Source organism: Melospiza melodia, chromosome 2 (genome assembly GCF_035770615.1).
Source record: "Melospiza melodia melodia isolate bMelMel2 chromosome 2, bMelMel2.pri, whole genome shotgun sequence".
Taxonomy (NCBI): Eukaryota; Metazoa; Chordata; class Aves; order Passeriformes; family Passerellidae; genus Melospiza; species Melospiza melodia.
In genome coordinates this window covers 13892553-13916348 of record NC_086195.1, presented here as the reverse complement: position 1 = coordinate 13916348, position 23796 = coordinate 13892553, and the positions used below count along the sequence as shown (strand labels likewise).

The 23796-nt window shown below is 37.8% G+C and overlaps 1 protein-coding gene across 1 annotated transcript in view; it reads left to right on the top strand.

The window, feature by feature from the left end:
• Window positions 1–23796, top strand: part of POLA1 (DNA polymerase alpha 1, catalytic subunit) — a 184303-nt gene that overhangs the window by 136189 nt on the left and 24318 nt on the right. Inside the window, 1 exon segment of the mRNA XM_063182342.1 lies at window positions 6603–6699. Within this exon segment, the coding sequence (XP_063038412.1) occupies window positions 6603–6699 (97 nt within the window).

Genomic DNA, 23796 nt, shown 5'->3' with positions numbered 1-23796 from the left:
CAAGTATATACTGAAGGGATGTGAGGCAAGTGATTCCCACACACCAGGAAAAGAGTGGTTCTTGCTTAAGACTTGTGTTTCACTGCCAGGTGTGATAGCTGTGCTGCTCAGATGAGTTTGAGTGCTGGGTGCAAGGCAGAACTCAAGCCCAAAACTAAAAGCAGGAAACATCCTGTCTTCCCTTAATAGCAGCAGCTATTTTGGCTTGTTCGCATCAGCTACCATGCAGTTTTCTGTTTCACCTCGTGCCAGCTGTTCACCACATGAGGATGCAGTAGAATTTGGGGATTAGTGTTCTGCCAGATTAGAAAAGAGGTGATTTTGGCTGGGTGAGTGAGTTGGGTGTGGTTTACTACATGTTCAGATGAGCTGTAGTGCACACACAGGACCAGCATCAGGGGAGAGGGTTGCATCCCATTAAAATGAGAAACTGTTTGTTAAGCATAGATGACATGCAGTCTTTTGGTTTAAAAAGCAACATCTCTCCAAGGAAGAGAGGAGCAGGGCTTTTAATGTTTTCAGTAATTGCTAGACAGGATTTTAAACAGGAAAAGCTCTTTTCATTTCAATTACTTAATGGAAAAAAAAAAAAATCTTGTAGTGTGCAAGTGTCCAGTCTTCTGCTGGGCTTTTTTCCCTCTTCTCCTGCATGTATATGTAAAGATCTCTTCTTTTGTCATACATACATGTTAGCATAACTGCTAGGGAAATTTCATCCCATCTAAAACCTACTTATGCCCATTTCAGTTTTCTTTTACTACTTTAGTGGACTTTGAGAGTCAAAATCACTAAAAAAACCCAATATTGATTGAACAGGTAGATAGTTAGGAGGGTTAGGAAGGAAACCACATACACACAACCCCTCTCTGTTTACTTTATTTCCAAGGCTTCTGTCAGGAAAGATGGTGACCAAACTTCTCTTGTTGTTAATGGAATTGAGTGAAAGTGGCGTGCACTTTATTTCAGCCTATTTGACTTAGACCAGCACTGTGTTTTAACCAGGCTTTGTGGTGCACAAGAAGACCAGACTTCAGCATGAGGCAAGGAGCACACACATTATGAGTGTTTAGTATAACATAAATTCACACTTGGTGAGCTCTTGCCATGCAGGAGCATCTGCTTTCAGAATCTGCAGGTGAATAGGGGTTGTGTGCAATGCAACTGCCCTGGTTTGCTAAAAGAACATGTGAGGTGTCTAAAACCTGACACAGTAGTTGATTGCCTTCAAATCATTTTAGCATGGATAGCATTTGGATATGTAAACATCCACAAAGTTGAGGTATGCCCTTTTTTTTGAAAAATAAAAAATTGCTGCACATAAGAGACATGATGGAAGATGTGTGCAGTCTATACAATCTTCTAGCAGTGGATTGAGACCAGTGGCACTTCCCCGAAAAAATAAATTACCCGAAATTTGCAGCACATTCATATTCAATTTCATCACAGCAGATGCTCATTAGTATGTTGTTATTAATTGGTATTCACTTTAGGTTTTGTTTAAAATGAAGATAATAATTAGGTTTTAATTACTGCATCTTTCTAAGGGGGGGAGGGGAGGAAATGCCTCTCAAAGCACTGAAGTATTTCCTGTATGCTTTGCTCCATTACATCTAAGCCTTGAAAGACTTCCTAAGACACATTTTTCTGCCAAGAGACTTCTTTTCTGTTTCCTTTTATTTCTTTCCTGTTTTTAAAATATTAAGGATTTGTTTGATGGACATACTGAATCATACCACAGTAGTAAGAGCCACTATTCTTTTTAATCAAAATTATAAAAAAGGCTTTTCACAAAAGTAACTCTCTCAAGCAGCTGATTAATGAAGTGGTGCCACTGTTTTGTATTATAATTAATTGAAGTAATACAAATAACTTCTGTAGCCTGTGGAAATTATCTCTTTTGCAAAGCAGTCTATTAGAGTTAGCAAACTAAATGGTGGATTTCTTTGGTGGATTTTATTAAATTTCTTACTACCTTTATCATCCTTAAAACCATAGGTGACACAACAGTAAGCAAAGAATACGCCATAGGGAGGGCTTGAAGACATGGGAGAGATTCAGGTGAACAAGAAGGCAGAAGGGCAGAAAAAGTGAGGATGCAGAAAAGACTTAAAGGGTTTTGAGTGTGGCAGGACTATAGAGAAGTATAAGGATTTGGGAGATGCCAGAGAATAAATGAAAGACTGCAGAGTAATATGAGTAAAGAGTTTTGAAGAAGCATTGACCATCATGTATTTGGTTAATGCAGGAATTCACAGTGAAGTTTCATGCAGGTAACGACAGGACAAGGGGGAGCAATTTTAGCAGAGGGTATATTTAGGTTAGGTGTTCTGAGGAAATTCTTTACTGTGAGGGTTGTAGGCACTGGAACAAGCTGCCTGGGGAAGCTGTGGTTCCCCCATCCCTTGGAAATGTTGCAGACCAGGTTGGAATGGGCTTTGAGCAACCTTGTGGAAGCAGTCTAGTGGAAGCTGTCCCTGCCCATGGCAGTGGGGGATGAAATTAGATTATCTTTAAGATGCTTTCCAACCCAAACTGTTCTGTGATTCTAAAATTAATCTAAATAAGGACATCTAGTTGTCTGACCTGTTTAAATGCACACTTTCAAGATATGTAGGTTTTGTGTGCTGCTTAAAAGATGTTTTGTGAAATTGCACTGCATCCAGATGAGTAAAACATCAGCACTAGGATCACTAGTTCAGTCTTCTGCTGCCTTGCTGTTCTGAGTTTCCAGCAGCTTTTCCTTCTGTCTTTCCCTCTTTTCCTGATTTCTTACCTCATTCTCTAGGTTGCTGTGCTGCCCTTCAGTACTGAGTGGATTTTAGAGGCTGGTGTGTTTCCCTCTTGGGTGTCCTCCCAACAGGAGGAAGGACAGTGAGGCATCCCAAGTGAAATTCCTTGGAATGTAATTTAAACTAACCAGCATTGAGGGAGAAGCCTTCTAATATCAACACCTTAATGCAGCTGCCACCAAACTTCCTAAATAACAGACAAGCTAGTGAGAGATTGGAGATTGTGCATCTTGATTTCTCCTCAAAACTGCCCTGTGTTTAGGGTAGGAAGATGGCAGCCAATGGTTAAGTCTTTACAGGACCCCATAATTTCTGAAAGTTGAGCTTTTGCAGTTCTAAAAAAGAGGAGGAAAGGTGGACAATGGCTATTTTTTTACTCTCTCTCTTTTCAGATTAGGAAAACCAGTTTCTATTCTCACATCTTGTTAGAGGAGGGTTACTTTCCTTTGGAAAAATCCTTACTCTTTGACTACACTTTTTTTGGAGCAAGGGAGCTGTCTGGTATGGCTGGAGTGTGTGTGAAAGGGAACCTTGCACTGGAGCTGAGTTTTTATGCATTTGTGAGACAGGAGGAGAGATGGTGCTTCCCTTCAGCCCAGTGCCTTGTTCAAACACCAGCAGCTGCAGGGACAGGGCAGATGCTGAGCCCGATGTTGTGTTTGAGCAGGGTGGACTTAGCCATGTGTGGAGGCACTGCTGTCCTTCAGGAGCTCCTGAGAATTCTCCTTTCCTTATGTATGCCCTGGTGGACATTGTCTGGTGTGTGTGGTAGCTGAGCAAGATAATTTTCTTTTCATGACTGAGTGCTTTATGCTTAGTCATAGGAAAATTTGCTTTTCCAGTGTTCATAACTCACCAGTTCTTATAAGACATCATAGGTTTCCTGCTGCATAATCTTGTGTAATCTTAAATTCTTCCTGGGAAGGCAGTTGGAGATTTGCAGTTGGCCTCATGATGCTACAGGAAACAGTTCTACAACCATTTCAAACCTAGATTTAAATTAATATTTTGTTGGCTAAACACAATGGTTTATTTTTAATGCATCTGTTATTTTTATATTAGAAGCCTAATTTTTCTGTCAAAGAAGTGAATAACTTTGAATGAAAAATATATACCTTTTGTTCCTTCATCTGTTGATTGTGGTTTTAAATGCAATTTTTAAAAAATAGTTTGGTTGCATGAAAAGAACAAAATGTTCTTTCCATGAGTGGAAGCTCTGAAAGAAGCAGACTTACCTGCAGAAGTTAGTTCTTAAGGAAATAAATAAGTCAAACATCATGGAGTAAATAAAGACTTGGAAATAGAATTTTATTTTCATTTGCTCGCCATTCAGTCTTTCCTAGGAAGAAAGAATGCATAAATGGTCATACAAATTTAGCTCCAGTTCTTCCTGTAATGCTGGGGTCTTGGGTTTTATTTACACAAAAGAATGGCTGTTAAAATTAAACATTATTTGGGTTTAAAGTTTTAGGCATTGGGATTTTTTTCCCCTTTTTTAAACCTACAGATTGTCAGAAATTAAGAAAATGTAGGAAATGGTGATATAAGTAGTTCTTAAAGTCCTTTCAAATTTAAGGTGCCTTGTCCTTGTATTCATAAATATACCATGATATTAATATTTAATTGCATGAAAATCTTGAAACGTTTTGTTTTTTACCAGTTACTTAAGTGTAAGATACAGGAAGCTAAAGGGAAGGAGATACTAGGACATTATCAATAAAAAAAAAAATCATGTGTGTGTATATATATCTGCCTATGTGTGCATGTATACATTTTTACATACTGATTTTTGTACTTTCTTTATCCATTTAAGCAGTGACTTTCAATTAGCCTGCCTACTAATATCAGGTCACGAAACTCTATAGCTGATGCTTTATTCTTTCGTGTGAGTTGTCATTCGTTTGCTTCAGTTGGCTGGCAAAGGTTGTTGTATATCCATTACCAGCAACACAGCACTTTGCATTTCTGAATTGACAAGCAGCTATATTGACCTAGCGCTTATTATGGGTCAACAGCTGCGTTAACCGACGGAAGGACTGAGGGGCAATTAAAATGAATTGGCAAAAATATATCTTCCTAATTTACTCCAATTTGTTATTTATGCTAACATTGTATGGCTTCTATGGTGACACTAAACAGAATGGACCCAATAATGGCAATTAACATAAAAATATAATGGCTAATCAAATTGACAGCAACTGTTTCTCATCATCTCGACACACAATACATTATCAAAACAAACTATTATGAAGGAGGTAATTTCAGTGTTCTATTCAACCTGCTTCATGTGTGCAGTCAGGGAGATGTGTACCAGCAATTACAGCTGAATCTAAAAAACTAAACAAATAACTTAATCGCTGTCGTCCTCCTTTTTTCTTCTTCAGGAAGCAGTAATCAGGATTTACTAAAAATAACTGGTGTATAATAGTATAATGATGATGCATATCGTAGAATAGCTAATAAGGAATAAAATATGCTTCTGTGTGGCTTTTTTTAAAATAGGTTCACATGAAGTGGAAAAAAACTATACTGTTAAAATATATAAAAAATAACTAAGCAGTAGTAATAGTTGTCAGATGTCTCAACATGACTTGCTTAATAGTTATGGATACTTATTGCATGTCAATAGAAGTGTAAAATTAGCTGAATGTAGTAGCAAAACTTGGCTTGAATGGGCAGAAGACTGAAAAGCTAAGTTCAAGTAGAATTCCCTTAAGCAGAAATAGTTTACCAGTTGCTCTTCCACTGCATTTTCAGGATCCTTCTTAGTGGTAAGCTGCGTGGCAGTTTCCTGTTGGTTTAACCACATCCTGTGTTTTATAGCTCATCAAGAAAATCTTTGAAGGTTTGTGTATGGCTATCTCTGCACAAAATACATTAAAATGGACACTACTTCCAAATGTGATGCTGTTAAAATGATCTTATTCTTTGTAATGAACAGCCCCTCGAACCGTTGTTCACCAATATCTAAAATTCAGTATCTTAAACAGCAGGAAGAGGAATGTCATTATATGGAACAAAAGTGCAAGAGATCAACTTGAAAGGTTTTAATTGTAGTGTGGTCTAGATGAATCTCATGTCTATTCAAGCAATTTCTGGAGCACAGAACAGTGGCAGTGATAGGAGAGCATCCAGGTGTGCTCTTTGGAACTAGAGGAATAGCAGAGAGGCTTGACATAACTGGCCTTCAGACCATTTAATTGAGTATCATATTCTACAGGTACACATCTGCAGATTTTTGAACTGCATGTGTTCATGTACTAATGTGCAGTAACCTTCACAGATGTGTAGAGCAAGGTGATGATGCAGCTGTAAAGGTGTATATGCATTTGTTCTTATTTGGGTGACACATTCCCAAATTATGGAACCACAGATGGAGTGGGAGGAGGGGAATACAGGCAAGCACCTGTACTCATAAAAAAAATAGACATTAATTATTTTTTTCTTAGTTCATTGTATTGTACCAAAATTATTCCTTTGTCTCATCATTCTTATGATTTCCATTTTCTTGCTAAGGCATCATTGTGATATGTGTATCTATAAGAATGGATAAATGTATTTTAAGTTTCTGTAAGAACTTACAAGTTTAGTTGATTCATGTAAGTGTTTGGTGTAAATTGTGAGGAAAGTATAGAGGTGTAATAAGGACACTGTAATAATAATTCCAAAAGCTGACATGACTAGATCATATAAACATAAACTGTTGGAAGAAACCCAAATAGAAATAATCACTTTTTAATAGTGGACTTAGAAATGAGTGCAGGAGACACACTTTTGGGTTGGGTTTTTAATTGCTGTCTTCTTACATTGCAGTATTCTGACAAGGCCCTGTACACTCAGCTCTGCTTCTACCGATACATTTTTGATGTGGACTATGCGATGGATAAAGTGGTTACTGAGGAAGAGAGAGGTATGTGTAAATTTTTAATTAATTAACAATGTTTCAGTAGCAATTTGCATGCTAGACACTAGACCTACTGTACTCTTCAAATCTGAACTATGAGGCTGTAATCTAAAATATAAAGTAGAAGAAAGTATGAATTTAAGAATACCCTGTGAAGAGGGGAATGTGTTCAGTCAGAGTTCACCACTTTAAGAATATGTTATATTCCCCCTTTCTGCTTTTGAAGTTACTGTGTTTTGGAAAATGTGCTTTTCTTGCATGTTACACACTTAGAGAAATCCCTTTGCTTGAAGGACATGTTACCTTCAGTAAACAGATTAATTAAAATATGTGCATAATTAAAATTTACATTCAACTGTTAGTATTGAAGAGACACTTTTTATCAGGGAGAAAAAATGAGGACACAAGAAAAGCAGTAATGCTAATTGTCTGCAGACCTCTCTAAAATAAAATACAGATTAACCTGATCTTAGGAAGATTTTTTTGTCTTCTCCCAATTACCATAACATTTCTGAACTAAGACATTTCTAAGCTGTAACGGATCAATGGGTTTTGTGCAGCTAAGTGATTTTCAAGCTGACAGAAGAACATTTCTGAGAGTGGGCTAATGCTTGGAATTGTGAAAAAAGGCATGTTTGGGTCCCACCACTGAAGCATGATGTCCACAGAGAGCACTGGGCTGTGTCCTCTGTGGATCTGGAGGTGCCTCTCGGGAAAAGGTGCTGCTGTTGGGACTGTCTGTGTTCTGACGGCTGCTCTGCTGTCAAAAACATCCCAACCCCTGCCCTGCTTCTGCACTTAAGTTACTGGCTGATGAAAAGAGATTAAATAAAATTCAGTACTTCTAAATGTTATTTTGATAAGCCACATATGGAAATGAAAGTAGTGTAACCTCTTAGCTAAAACCTGCTCAAATAAGCAAACAGGCTGCTTTTGGCCTCTTGGACTTATGTTTCTTCTTGCAGAGGTTTTCATTTCCCCTCCTGATTGCTCTAAGTCAGTGAACTCACTCTGGTGCTTGCATTTCACAGTAGCTGTGTACGTCCAAGGAGGTCCCAGTGTGTAGCCATGTCAGTCTGATACATCTCTGGAGATGTACTAAGGAATGCTGTGGAGTGGATGCTGCTGGTGGCTGAAACCAAACTGTGTGTAGATCTCTCACCCAGTAAAAGGGCATAAGAGTAGAAATCATCAGTAGAGATCATGTCGTGGGTGGTTACATGAACTCCCCTTCTACAGCATTCCACTCCATTTTTCAGGACTGCAAGTTTCTGGAACTTCATTTGGAAATCTGTGAGTGGTTCTCACCCCTCAAAGGTGCTTCTCCTTTTGCTGCCCTTCCAAAATGTGTTTCAGCCTATTGATCTGTGGTGATTAAAAATTCACTATAATTTTCATGTTCTAACTTTTTTGTGGCTATTTGTGGCCATTCACTAAATGTTTATTTGTTTTACTTTCCTGATGGTCTCTGCTATGCTTTTGGAAACAGTGATGACATCTCTGTTTTGTTTTGACACTAAGGCAGAGACACTCTTAGATTTCTTTAAGAAGAATTGGTCTCTGCTGTATGATTCTCCCTCTTAACACCTTTGTGTGCAGTCTTTTCTAGGTTGAATTAGCCTTTGGAGTATGAAAATGTAGAAATTATGTGGTATTTCAGATGGTATTTCTCCAGTGTCTTGTACACTGGGTCTGTATATTTGTTGGATTTATGTCTTGTGGTGCTTTCTTGAGCCACCTACACCCTGTTCATAGCTGCTCATGTCATCAGCTTCTACTGAAGTAGTGATAGAAATCCTGAGGTTTGAGAGGCTTTCTTTTCCTCCTGTCATTTCAGAAGCATGAGTTTATTCATATCTTAGGCTCATGCCACTTGTTTTACTTAATTTTCCTGGTTTCATTAATTTTTGACTGCTTAATCTCATTTATAATATTAGACTTCAAGGTTAATACATTCTCTCTGAAAAATAGTATGGTGGCTTCTGAATCCACATAATTTACCACCTTCTGCTTTAATGGGAAAATCTTTCTTGGACCCTGACTGCTAAGTTCAATAAAATTAGTTTTCAGAGTAATTCTTAAGGAATTGTAAGAATTCTAGTAGGTCTTTTTTCTCTTGGACAGTTAACCTTTCAGCATGGTGTATTTTTCACTTTTTTGTAGCTGTTGGAAAATTATTCTATTATCTTCTTCAGCGAGCCAGTGATTTCAGTCTTGGTGTTGCAGCAGGAGTCAAGGCCAGATAAATTAAATCTCTTCATTTTCCTTTGACAATTGGTTCTCTTCAAAGCAGTTGGCTTTGTGGGTGTGGTAAACCGATGTATAATTCTGTCCTGTTTTTCATATCTCTTTTGGCAAGAGGATATTTTTCTACAGTATATGCAGAATTTGACAATAATTATCCATGGATTTTTGTGTCAGTGTCCTCTGTTTTCTTGTAATATATTTTGCTGATATACTACACTTTATGTAGGATTAAATAATTTTCATGTACAATTTTTGTTGTAGGTCTGAAATGGAAATCTGGTGAACTCCCCTTTATAACATGAAGCTAGAGTTTATTTTCCCTTGTAACAAAAAAGATTTTGTTTCCATGCCATCATTCACAAGCCATTTTGTCCTTGATCTGTGATCAGTGTCTTTGTCAAAAATGGTGGCAAAATTTAAATGTAGGTTTTGTATGTCTTTGGTATTTTCAGTCTCCTCTTTATATGTGACTAAACCACTGCTTGACTGTTGTTTTGATTTTCCTTTGGGGAGAATTTTTGCTTTGTTTTGGGTCATTGTTTCTTGAAGCCCAAATTGCATAGACTTTGTTGTTTCTACCTCTTATTGCCATTTTCCTGAATTTTTAAACACCAGTTCTTCTTTTTTGTAGATTCTATTTATTCCTATTAGCAGCTTGTCTTGGAATGTTCTTCTTTAAAAAGAAAAAAGTTTTGATGGCTGAAGATTGAAGATATAAATCTGTTTTCCACTGTAGTTTGAAGGAACTCATGTCTTATCTCATTCAGAACCTTGAGATTTCACTACTAGTTCACTTGCATTTTCTGTTCTTGCCTCTTCAAAATACAGAATCTTAATTACAGAGCAGGTTGTGTTTCTTCAGCTATTTATACTGAAGACCCACACTATTTGTTGAAATTAAGTCTAAAATAATAATTGTGAAATCAGTGGGAGTTAAAAAGATATCCAAGCTGCTTCCTTTCCCTGCTAGAAGATCAATACCACAGCCTACTTTTTACAGATGGACTAAATTTAAAAATCCTCTGGCAATGCAGGTTCTACAACTTGGCAAGCTGTACACACAGTTTCCTGTGGTGTTTGGTGTTTTCACTGTACTTACTGTAGAGGGCTGGTTTTGGTATCTGAGGTGAATTTTGCTTTCTGAAGCTTATTCTGTGCATGATGGGTGATACACTGTTCTCTTAGTGAGTTTTACATATTTAAAACATGCAATGCTGTATTCTAAGTCTCTTTCAACTCCTAACCTGTTTTGTGGAGGAACAGCAGGAGAGTTTTCCACTTCTCTTTGTGTTTGGTGGTTGGTTTTTTTGTTTGGTTGGTTGGTTTTTGTTTTTTGGGTTTTTTCCTAGACCTCCAGTAGTTCAGGCCTACCACAGAGGAATACAGCAAAAGGATTAATTAATATGTTTTGCAGACTCTACTTCTGCTTATTTATACTAGTGTGGTGATTAGAACATCATTCACTCATGTTTTATTTGAGATCTACTGTAATCATTAGATATTGTTCCATCTTTTTCCTGTAAGAATCAAGAATAAGCTGACTGGTCTATGTGATGTTTTCTTGTTTCAGTGACTGGTAAAGTTAGCATTCAATTATACCACTCAGGAATATTTGGATTATATATTTATGGGTCTTTTGTCCTATTATTAATACTAGCATTTCTTTTCCATACTGATGTTTCCTTTCATCTGGAAGTTTAAGGTCTGTTATGATGATACAATTTAATAGAGTTAACATCGTGATACAGTGCAAGGTTCTTTTTTGTCATACTACAAAAAGTGAAATTCTGAAAATTCTGGGCTATCTTTCTAAATTAGGAACTGTTGCACAGTTAGTATTAGGTTAAAAACCAGTTTAATTTTTAATATTGCTATTCCCAAGCCCCTAATTTAAGATACCAGTAATACTAGAAGGGCTGTTTGTTTTCAATTATTTTTTTAATCTCAAAAGGAAAAAATGCTCTATTGTAAGTAGCAACATACTCAGCATGTTTTCAGCACTTTCTGACAGGCTTTAAAGCTGGGCTGTGGGTTTAATCAGACTTTGCTACTTAGGTGAGCAAGCAGAGCAGTGAAAAGCAGCAGGAGTAGCAAAGTAGTAGCATCCTCTCTTCATGTAGATGAAAAAGGTTAGGCCAACTATCAGTGATTTTGAACATCTGAGGTTCAAATACAGGAGTGTGCTCACTCTCTGTGCTCTAACTTCAGAATGGAAACCAATGTCTTTTTATGGCTATGTCATCAGGAGATCAAAATAGAGTGTAGTAATCTTTATCTCATTATTCCATTCAAACATCGGCATTGTTAAATATTCAAAGATATTACTGTTTTCATTTTGCTCCTACTACAGTAAAATGAAAACCTCTGAAAGCAAAGAGAAATGGAGCCCCCATGAAGTCACTACAGCTACTGTGCCTTGCACAGATGTCTCCAGTTTCCCCTGACATCATCTGACATCAAATAGAACATAAGGATGCTGCAATCTACTTATTCCCAATGCATTAGTATCCCTGAGGCTGTTTCTGGTGCTGTGATCTTTTTGGGGAAATAGGATCCTTGTCTGTTCCATACAGTAGAAAGGGGCTGGAAGCTACTGCTCTTCAGCTGCCCCATTTCTCTGAGGGAAGGTCACAAATGTTGTTTGCAAGATATTTGAGCGTTTCAGAGACAGAAAGTGCAGAGCTGCTGTGGTGGATTCTTTCCCAGAATATATTTAACAACCCATGGAGGTTTGAATCTGAAAAGTCTCAGCATATCCTCTTAATGGATAAGCAGAAGAAAGTGAGGGTGGGAGGAAGATAACTTTGGGAAAAGCAGTTAAATATTCCTGTGTAGCAGGGAGACCTACATCTTTGAGGTATATGCCATTTTGTGGAAATAGAATGTAATTGTTTTGATCATATACTTACAGGCTGTGGTTTTGTAAAACCAAATGCATATTCAAAGGATGTTTTCATGCTTTTATTACAGCTTCTTGTCTGCACCTCACTCCACCCTTCCATGCAAACATCAAAAATCCCTATTTTACTTTATGGATGAATAAACTGAAAAATTATGTTGGGAAAAAAGAAACTCTTCTGGGCTGTTAGACCTAGATGTAAAAAAAAAATCAGTTCTGAATATTTGTGTGAATCCTGTCAGTTCAGTGGTGAATGTTTTTCCTCACTGTGTTCATAACTTGGTGTGTCAAGTAGCAGACTGGAGTGATTTTTTTTTTAATGGAAGACTTTTTGTAAATCAGAACAATTTTCCATGTTTTTATCAATATACAGACAGAAGACTACAGCAAAGTGCTTGTTGCAGTAGTTAAGAAAGGGGATACAGTTTTCTACATGTGAGTTCCAGTGGACTATAAGGAAAGATTGTATCAATTATCTAGGTGTGTCTCTGTGTGTGCATTTATTTGTGAGATGGCAGCAGCTGAAACCTGGCCTGTCCCTTTTCAGAAGGAGCAGTTCAACAAAAAAACATTTCTGATGCCATCACACCTCCAGGCACCATCACCAAGACTTCAGTTCACTGTAGTGATCTCCACATCCAAGCAAATAAAAGCTCCTCTGCACATTTGCTGTCAAGTACTTTGTCTTCCAATCATGTTGTTTTGAAGAGACTGTAAAATAATAATTTTCAAGAATTTAATCTGTCTTTCTTCAAAAGCACTTGTTCATTTTTCCTTTAATGTGTTGTTTTGAAGCGAAAGACTTGTGAACTTTTTTCTTTTTAATTTGAGTTCACTATTTCTTGAGATTTCTTGAGTGGTTTTAAATCTAACTTTTTTGGAAAGCAAAAACTGAAAATTATGTGCAATAGGGTTTTTGAGCCTTTTGATGTAATATATGGCAGTTAGATTATCTTTAAATCTTAGGTTATCCTCCCCTAATGATTGTGCCTTTTTTATTGCTGTTAGACATTTTTAAGATCTTAAGTGTAATGTTTTCTCGATTCTGTTTCTGATAATGTTGTCTTTTAGTTAAACCTACAAAATCTAAATAACCCCATTAACATTGTACATTTCTATAACCCTTTCTTTGAGCATAAAATATCTTGGGTTGGTACACCTCTCTTGGAGTTGTTTTCTCTACTTGTGAAGGAAATAAATAGAAATAAATGTCTACAATGTGGAAAATCTGTGGCACGAGAAGAGTGCATTTACTGTGGCTCAGACATTAAAAAAAGGGTTTTGATTAATGAAGACTTTTTTCCCTTGCACATTGTATTAATGTTGCAGATGGATGAAGTAGTGGCTTAGCTAAATTCTGACTCCTTGGTTATTTGACCATGGGGTTTTTTGTCTGTGGGAAAAAGTGAACAGAAATATCTTCTCATTTGCACTTCAGGATTTTTTTGCTACTCAAGTATGAATAGGTGCAGGTCAGTTTGTCATCTCTAATCCATGAATGGTGTCATCTGCCTCTTCCTTTATCACTTCTCTTGTGAGTTTCTCTAAACAGAAAATATTTCTGAAACCGTTGTTTCTTCACTGTTTCTTTTCTGTCTGAAACACTGACATTTTTATTATAGAGACCTTTGTCTTTGTGGTTTCATCTGCTTAGTAGTAAAGTTCAGGGTTTGGTTTTTTTTGATGGGGATCAGTTCTGCTGTTGTTCACTGCAATCCAGAAGTGACAGCATTTTAGTGACTTCAGCTTCTCACAGCAGTTGCTTTTTTTCTGCAGAGAAAAGTGCAAGACTAGCATGTTTTTCCTTTTAGAAGATCCAAAAGTTTTATGGATCTGATGATGCTAAAAAAAAGTTACAAATTCCTGTGTTTTAGATACCAGAATTCTGACATCAATGCTACTTCTAAAAAAATTATTTTAGTAGAAATTGCAAAGATAAATGTAAACAATTTAACTCCGTAAAGTGCATTCAGTATGTCTGCCTAGGCATCAGAAAGATAATGTAAAGCTAGGGCTTAAAGAGATTTTTAAAAAGATACAATTATCTGTATGATTTTTAAGTCTCATAAGAAATGTATTTTAGAACTTGCCAGTGATGGCTTATAATCACTTTGATATTTTGAGGAAAATGGTAGCTTTAAACAGATGATACAGAATTTATTTTTAAAAATGTATTGTGCTTATACAGTTGATGGCTTTTATTTCCATAATGTTTTTTACTACATAATTATACATCTTAATTACGTAATTACCGTCATAATTATTATGTAATTACATGTAGTTCCACTAATTACAAAATCAGGAAGTGTAATTATCTACTAAAAACTTTCTGAAATCTTATTTGTTCACTAGAGATTATTTAAAAGACCAGTGACCTACTGAAGATGGTGTGCAGTGTCGTACTTCACACCAGCACTGTCTTTCCCCTTCCACATGGGCAGTGGGGTTTGGCAGGGCTCTGGAAGGGCTTCCATGTCTTTAATTATGACTTGCCTTGATAGGAGGTTGTGGAACTCAACTGTGCTGCCTGCAAATTTAGAGCTTCTTAATTTTTGCTGTTGATGCCTCCTGTCTTTAAATGTAAAGACTCTGTAGCTGAGCGCCCAGGAGGTTGCAGGGTTTGAGTGAACACCTTTGGGACATTGTTTGTATTCTGGTTCAGGTGTTTGGGGTCAGGTGTAAAGATATTTGATAAAGTTTGTTTATGGCCATGTGTCTGTGGAGTGAAAGCTTGACTCCACAAAAGATAAAGGGAATGCAGTTGATTTCTCATGCCCAAAGATTTCTTTTATTGCATAGAAGTGGTTTTGAAAAAATTGTTTTTCTGTACTGATATACACTTATGCCTGTATGTTGTTTCATTACTTACTATTGCATGTTCTTGATTATAAATTTGTCCTATCATGCAGTTTGAAACCAAAAATAGTTTACTGCATATTATTGAGGAGTAAAATTAATATTCGGACAATCAATGGTTCTTTTGTCGTGGTGTTGTATTAAAAGAAGATAGTTACTTTACATTCTATATGTTAAATAAATCATGTGCTACCTTTAGTAGTTTGAATGAAAAGAGCATTGTAAAGTGTTAGTGTTGGTGGTCTGGTTTTGTTCTGTAGCACTGTGATGTGTCAAAATGGCATCAGAGATACAGAGCTTTTTCTCACATGCATTATGACAGCAATCATTCATTTATTATGTCACAGTATTAAAATCACCAAGAAGAAGTACACCTCCAGTAACAGAAAGCAGAATTAGTATGAAAGGGATAATTTTTAAAAAGTGAACACTAGTTGTGATACTAATAAAAGGGAAGAAAATTGTTAGCTATGTCAGAAGGGAAGTGGTGAAAAAGAAGCATGAAGAAAGGGGGGCACTGAAATACTGAAATTTCTTTGGAACACCTCAAGACTTAATACTGTGTTGCACATGTATCAGAGTGTAATTTTTCTGTGCTTGTTACATAAGGCAGCTGTTTATTGGATACTTGCCAAAAGCTGTTCTTAGCTCCCAAACTTGGCCTGGGTTTGCAGTTGATGTGAATATGTCATCTTCTTGATGTTAAATGTAATTACCTCAGCTCACATCTCCTAAGTATATGAGTCCTAAAGAGAAATGGTCTCCAAACCCATTTAAATTATATGGACCATTAAAAGAAACACGTGGAGTCATTATTTGTGAAAATAGGAGCCTTAGTTAATCTCCAAGATTTAAATTATTGCTGCAAATAAAATTATGTTAATTATTATACTCACTGAAGTATAATAACTGCACGGGAGACATTTCTTTTGAAAATCTTTCTGTATCCTCAACAAACAAAGGATTTCTATCAAATACATTATGAAAATATAGTTATGCTCTCTTCTCTAAGAAATGGATGGAGATAATCTCTTCTTTTTATTAGGGACTAGTAAGCCATGTAGAGAATAGCATAATGGAAGATTTTTGTTTTATTCCATAGGGGACACAAAAATGATGCATGATATATGTATAAACATACAGCACAAGGCACAAGACAAAGAAGTGTCTAAATGCAGCTTAAATTTGGTGTATTTAAATAAAAAAATACTGCCTTCCATAAAGGAGTGTACCATTTTTGCCATTTCTACATCAGAACATTGTGGTGGTATCAACTGATCCCAATTGATGTATTTGTGGAGGAGCAGGGGCAATGGAGCACTTGAAGTCATGGGTGTAGATGCCTTGAAAATAAGCAATGCACAAGACAGTGTTGGAGTAAATATTCCAAAAAAGAAATACTTCTTTGTCTCCTGGGCAGAGCCTCCACTTGCAGTTTTCAAGTCCCTCTCTAAGCAAAGCCATGCTCATTCTGTGACCTTTGTGGTTATTTTGGCATTGATCTCATTCTAACAATCCGTCTACCAAATTTCATGTTTCAGTCTAATGTGATTGTCTTTTGAGAACAGATTAGTTGTCTGTGACAGGCCAAAATGTGGTTCAGCCTTCAAAAAAAAAAATTACAGAAGTATGTTCTCCTGTCCTGGCTTGTCCCTCTTCTGAGAGGGGACCGAGATGGGTACAAGGGGCAGCGGGTCAGCTTAGGGAGCTCTTTGTTTTTATGTGGCAGAAATAGGTTGGGAAGAAGTTGATTTGATCCTGCAAGGATTACAACTGTTAAATGCATATCAAAATGTTTTCCTATCTTATATTATTTAACTCAGAATATAATAATGTAATTGTTTTGACATGAAAACGTTACGTACTGTAGTATTTCCATTTATCTTTAAATAGACATTTTTCACTTTGTGAGAGATGCATGCAGTAAGACAAAACAAAAAATGAATAAAAAGAAATGAGTGACAGCCAAGCTAGTTTATTTATATTATAAAAACAAATAATATTTGACATTAATAGAATTTTACAGGCTTGTAATTAAAGTATTTAGCTAGTTATGGTATTGTTTTTTATTTCTAATGTGACAATATATGTTCCATAAACTAAAAGTAGCACATTTGTCAGATTAATATTTTAATTTGAGATTCTGCTACCTAGCCATGGTAGAGGGTGATAAAGCATTAAAGAGACTTTTTTTTTAATAGAGCTGAGCCTGTAGTTTAAAATTTACTAAATGAAAAATAGTGGTGAGTGACCAAAACCGAAGTAGTTAATACTTAGAGCATTAACTGCCATGTTTTTGAAGAGTAATGGTGAACTATAGTAACCAGAAACATGATGTGGAATATTCCATACTTTAAATTTTGTATTGTACAAGAATTAATGGGTTTGACATTGGTTATCGTGAATGCAGTGGCATGGTAACTTGAGACTAATTCAGTTATTTTGAGTATTAATTAATTTAAGAGACCTAAAGTGTGGCTTCTTGTTTGGAAACAAGTGCCATGTATTTTTTGAGCACTCTTGGGGATGGTGGCTCCACCATGTCCTTGGGCATCCTATTCCAGTGTTTAGCCACACTTTCAGTGAAGAAATTTTTCCTGGCATTCAACCTGAACCTCCCCTGGTGCAGCCTGAGGCCATTCGCCCTTGTCCTGTCACTGGTTACCTGGGAGAGGAGCCAACCCTCGCCTGGCTACACCCTCCTGCCAGGGAGTTGTAGAGAGCAGTGAGGTCTCCCTGAGCCTCCTTTTCTCCAGGTTTAACACCCCCAGCTCCCTCAGCTGCTCCTGGTCAGGAGTCATGCACCAGATCCTTCTCCAGCTTTGTTCCCCTTCTCACGACACAGTCTAACCAAAAAGAGAAAGAAACAGAGGTTCTAATTTGAAGGTTTATTTTGTGAAAGTCTGGATGCAAGTTTAAAGCCACTATTTCTATTCTTTCCATTTCTGTTCTCCAAAGATTTATCAGCTGTTTCCCAGTTTAAGCCCTATTTCAGTTACCACAATGATGGAAGCAACCATAAAGGACACAAATTAAACATCTTTTTCATTTTTCCAAAAAAAGAGGCACTCCAATAAAATTGAGAAATTACAATGAAGTGTCCATGCCTTTTTGAACTTTTGAATACAGTCTGAGGCCTTTGCTTCCTTTTGGTTTTATTGTTTTATTTCTTTTTTGGTTCTGGCAAATTTTGACCAGGAGAAGTATTCAGTCAGGAGCTCCTGTTTAGACAAAACATGCATTTTATTTCGGTATTTAGTCTATTAACATAGGAGCATGTCAGTATTTTCTACCAAATACCAAAAAGTATAATTTTTGTTCTGTTAAGGCATTTAACACTAGTGATTTCTGATACATACATGTGTTCTCTGTCATGCAAGTGACTGCTAATGCTGCACTGACCCATAGGGACAACAAATGTGCTTTGTTTCAACCTGAGCCTCCAGGACCCCCTTTTGCCTGTGGTGTCTGGGCTTTGGGGCAGCTCTGATGTGTCTGACTGCTGCTGTCAGTGCTTCTCCATTTCCAGGCATCTCTTCTGCCCTGGCAAAAACCTCTCTCACTGGGGTGGGTCCTGCGTTTGCTCAGCTCTCCCAGCAAAGAATCACAGAATGGTTTGGGTTGGAAGATCACAGCAAAGAATCACAGAATGGTTTGGGTTGGAAGATCACAGCAAAGAATCACAGAATGGTTTGGGACCTTGAAGATCACCCAGCTCCAGCCTCTCTGCCAGGGGCAGGGAACCTTCCATTAGACCAGGCTGGCCACCCAGCCTGGCCTTGGACACTTCCAGGGATGGGACATTCACAGCTTCTCTGGGCAACCTGTGCCAGTGCCTCACCACCCTCTCAGTAAAGAATTTCTTCCTGATATCTAATCTAAACCTGCCCTCTGAGTGTGAACCTATTTCCCCTTGTCCTGTCAGGACATGTTCTTGCAAACAGTCTCTCTTCAGCTTTCCTGTAAGTTCCCTTTAGTGCATTCTGGTTTTCCTTCTTCCAGTTGTAGTAATGGCTTTTTAGAGGGGAAATACAATAATTTTGATAGATTCTTGAGAAGTGATAGGCATGCTGGGCTTTCAGGAGCCCTCATCTTCACACTTTTTTTATTTAAGTAAAGACTGTTCAGAGAACCTTTGGAAATAGCTTTCAGTTTCCTGCTCCCATCAGCATCCATTGGCACCTGCTGCATGTTTTACACCCCTGTCCCTCCAGGCATTGAGGTGCTGGTGCTTTACTGAAATCCCTTGGCTGCTCTTGGATTGGCATCCTTTACCAAAAAATGGATATGAGAGGAAGGTGACAGTACACCCAGACAGAAGTTTCATGAGGATAAAAGTTTCACGAGTTTGCAGAGGTTTCATGAGGATAAAAGAAGGGTAAGATGCAACCACAGATTACCAGTGTAAGGTAATCCTTATCACTAATACTCCATGGTAAAGCCTTACATTACACACTCATATGTCAGGATGCCTTGCAGTTACTTGTCTGTGTGCCTCTACCCTTGACTGTAGAAATAGTATTGGTGTTTCAACATTATGCTTCAAAAATTATGTTTCCCTTTGAGGGGATTTGAGTTGTTGAGGATTTTTTGTAACATAGTGATTGTAAAGTAAAGTTCTCTTTCATGGGGAAGGAAAGGGCTGTGAGTTTTTCATTTGGTCTTTGATTCTTAAGAGACAGGTAAAGAACTTCCAGTTGTCCCATCCAAATCCAGGGCACTGTGTTGGTACTGTAATTAAGGGCCCAACAAAATATTAATACTAAGGTAATATTTTAATAGCTTGCCACAGAGATTCATGTGGAATTTTTTATTAAAAAGGTTGTATTTTGTAAAGGAAATGAGAAATGCTGGTTTTGAATTATGCAAGGAAGGAGCATTAGTGCAAAATAAGAAAAAGACATTAAAGAACAGAGCAGATGTGTGAAGTGAATTTGACAAAGAACAATCCCAAAATTCTAGGTATGGAAAATGCAGGTGAGGGCTCTGAGGAACAGAAATGTTGAAGGATTTTAAAGAGGCAACAGTAAATGAAGCTAATTTGCAGTACAGCTAGACAGTCAAATGGGTCATTGCAAAATGTAGCCTTTATTTTTATGGGTTGTTTGAATCCAGTGTGGTTAAAATTAGGTCCTGCATTTCCAATAGGAGCTCCCTAAACTGGATTTCATTACACTTGTTATCCTGTGGGAAGTTTTCTCAATTAGGGAATTGTTAAATAAGATCTCTGTGTATGTATTACTGGAAATTGCTGCACAGTCATGGGCACAGCCTTAAATTGGCAGTAGTCATCTCTGAAAGAATTCTAGACTTGGATTGGCTTGAAAATATAATTTTGTATCATCTTGTTCTGGATGTGTACAGTGAGGACTCTGGAAAAGTATGTCAAAGAAGGGGTTTTTATTGTCCTCTAAACATAAAATATGATTTGGGAGGAAATCTCTCTTTGCAGAAATCAGCACTTTTACAGATGGAGTACATCCTTCTTGGGAAGTTTCTTCAACACTTGCAAGCTGATGTTTTTGAAATGTCTGGAATAGGCCAGTATTTCTGTTGAATAGCACATTTTTGAAGGCCATTATTATGATAAACCATGTTCTTAGCATAATTCAAGTTGGTATATATACTTTGATTTTAAAAATTGAGTTCTTTTCAAACTGGGAGCTACAAACAGCACTCAAGAAAAAACGTACTGTTGAACTTACACATAAATTTTTGCATTTAAAATTTTCCAGCAACATGGGTACTTTATGTCCTCAAGTGTGCCTAGCCAAGAGAAGCCCAAGGAGTGCCTGAAGATCAAACAAACATTCCATTATAAAGCAATGCTCTGTAGAGCAATATATCCCAATTATAAAGATAATATTAACTACCCCAGTGACAGGCCTTTTATGGAGTAAGAAGCCACCCTTATCTTTCAGCTAATAGACATTGCCTTTAATAAAAGATACGGGACCCAGCACTCCAGATGTTTCTCTCCAGGGCTGAGCAAAGGAGAAGGGTCACCTCCCTGTACTTGCTGGGAATGCTCTGGCTGTTGCAGAGTTCCAGACTGTTCCCCCTGCAAGTGCCTGGTTTGTGTTCAGCTTGTTGTGTACCCACTCCTTACCTTGTTATGTAGGTGGCTGAGCCTGTAAATTCTGTGTGAGATGGGGCTTTGCTGTTCTCTTTCTGTCTCAGTAAAGCAAAGCAGGCATTCCACACCAAATATCACCAGTGGAGAATATTCTCTGCAAAGGAGTGCACTTCATCACTGCTGGCTGTAAGGTCTCAAAGTTCAAGCATTTGTGTGTGACTTTATCAGGCTGTGGTTTGGGGAGAATTAGGCAGTTCTAGGACATGGCTCAGCTGATCTCATCTGTTCTAGATGTGATGGATCACACATGAGAAATTCCTCCTTGTTTTGCTGATCATAAAGGAGGTCCAGAGTGGTGACAGCAGTATTGCTGGAAAAACTGTACCAAGAACATGTTACCGTGTTAGATGCCAAATGTGAAAAATTGATGTGTACAGCACTCCAGTCACCTCGAGGTTTTTGAACAATGAATAAAAAGTAACATGAAAGTAGTTTTCTTTATCCTTCTCCAGTTACAACCTCTGTTGGCTAAAGCAAAGTGAGAAAAGTGTGTTCTGAAATAAATCATTTCTACATCCCAGAATAACCTATTTTTGAATTGTGCATAGCTAATTGTAATGACTCTGGGGAGGGCATCTCATCATGAGGAGGCAAAACTCTGTAACTTCCATCACTCCTGTAGAAAAGCCTGTCTTGAAGTCTGCAAACCAGCCAGTTAGAAATCACTTTCAGAATGGAGTTCTGGCTTCTGTCACTGGAGCAGGCTGTTGTTTTGTGGTTATTTGTAGAGAAGCAGAGGTTGTAGTTCTACACTGGTACTATTTTTTGAAAGGACAAATCTAGAGATGAAACTTCTTTTATTGGGTCATTTCAAAATTAATTTGCAGTCTTCAAGGTGAACAGCTGTTACCTATTATTAGCGTTTTTTTAACCCACAAAAGATTCCAGCAGTTAAAAGCCAACTCCATCAACCTCTGCTTTTTCATATTCAGTAAATACAGGGATTTTGATAACTCCAGACAAAGTTATCATGGGGAGGAGTTTAATATTCTACAGATCATAGCACATAATCTTTTTTCCTTCTGCTTGAATGTCAAGCATGAAAAAGGAAAATATACATTTACAAAGTTGACTTTAGAAGAGCCTTTAAAATATATTGTCTTATGGCAGAGCAGCCTCAGATAATCCATTATTTTACTTGTAGACCCTCTTTAGGAAGGGCAGAAGACAAAAGGCACTCACAGATTTGTAAGTGTATCAAGTTAGTACACTGAGATCAAAGGCTATCTCTGCCTGAGGGACTCTGCACATTTCTTCCAGATCAGCTGCAGCATCAGGGACAGAAAAATCTACAAAGCATTTTGTTTGCTGTGTGTTCAGTCTCCTGTCATCTGCTAATGCAGTCTTTGTCAGAAAGTACTTAATGTTGAGGTACCCAAGTAACCTGCTTCCTTGTTTCACATCCATTGTTCTGCTGAGTGCAAATCTCCTGTGCTCCTGTTCAGCACTGCTGACTTCACAAAAAGGGCATGATCAGCAGACATGCTTCCCTAGGTGGGGGGATTGGGGGCGGGGGTGGAAGAAAACAAATGTTTTGGCATCCTGGTAGTGGAGCTGGTTGCACCAGAGGCACAGAGGATATTGATGTGCCCTTGATGTGTTATTAGTGGCACTGAGCCTGTGTTCTCACTGTTTCAGAATGGCTCACCCCATGTGCTCTTGAAGGGCAGGATAGAGGATACAGACTCTAGCAGATTGTGTGGGTGGGGGTCTTTGAAAAGAAAGAGTTTTGATCAATGTATCAGAATAGCTGCAGGTATGTATTGTATCCATTTAGTGTCTTGTGAAGGATTGGGAGGATTTGAGATGAGTGCACAGGGAGAAATGGGAAAATTGTTTAAAAAAATTAAAATGTTTGGTGTTCATTTGCTTTTTACATTGCCAGTGTGTTAAAACAGAGTAATGCATTTCTTGAAATAACTGTACATACACTAGGGTAGAACAGGGGTGATGTTCCCAAGTGCTAAACCATGGTGATTCTTCGTTTTCTCCACTGCTTTTTCCCTAGCATTGCAGGGTAAAGGTGGCAGGGAGTGGTTTGTCTCCTTTACTTTGTGAAAAGATTGCTTTTCAGGAGTTGGCCCAAGTTGCTTTCCTGAAGAGGGTATAAGCTTCACCAGCAGTGGAACTTGAGTTATTTAGTGCCTTTCCATGTGAATGACTAACTATTTCTTGGATTCCTTCATCATTGTTAAAGTCTAATTAAGTTAGGTACCAGGAACTTAAGTTTGCCAGAAATGGTTTAATTTTCCCTGATTTGTCTCATACCTGTTGACATGACCATAGCTGGAAGTGTTCCCCTGCACCATGACAAGAGACAGTGTTTCAGCTCTGGTCACTCTCTGCTGTGTGACAAAGATGGTCCTCATTCAGCTGGGATGGTTCTCATTGTGCTGGGATGGTTCTTGCCCATCCCTTGCACTGGTGGCTCACAGAGTTTGTAAACCAGCATCTGTAACCATCAGTGGTTGGATGTTCCTGATCCTAGAATGTAGTGCTGCTGGACATCAGGTGACCTTAGCACCAATGACTCACAAATTTTTCTGAGGAAGTTTGACTCTATAATGCTCAGCAGGACTAGTCTGACAGGGAAAAAAAAAATTAAAGTTTAAGAAGGAAAGGAAATTTTTTTTTTCTTAATTTCTCTAAAGCACATGGGTGTATTCAGGAGGAACAGTATGTTGGTAGTTTCTTCCATTTCAGTACACAGAGAGATGCTGTTTACCTCTAGATGTATCTATAGATATGGGTCCCCTGCAAGCAGCTACTGCATAATTTCATTGTGTTCTTCCAGAGAGTGATGAAGGATTCCTCTGCACACAGTTAGAAAAAATCCTGTATTGGGCACCCATCCCAGAAATGTATCCAGGCAGCTGTGATCTGTGGGATTTTTTTCTGGAATTATGTATATCACTAAGAATTATACATTTGTTTGCTCCTCACAGTCTGATAAGCATTTACTTAA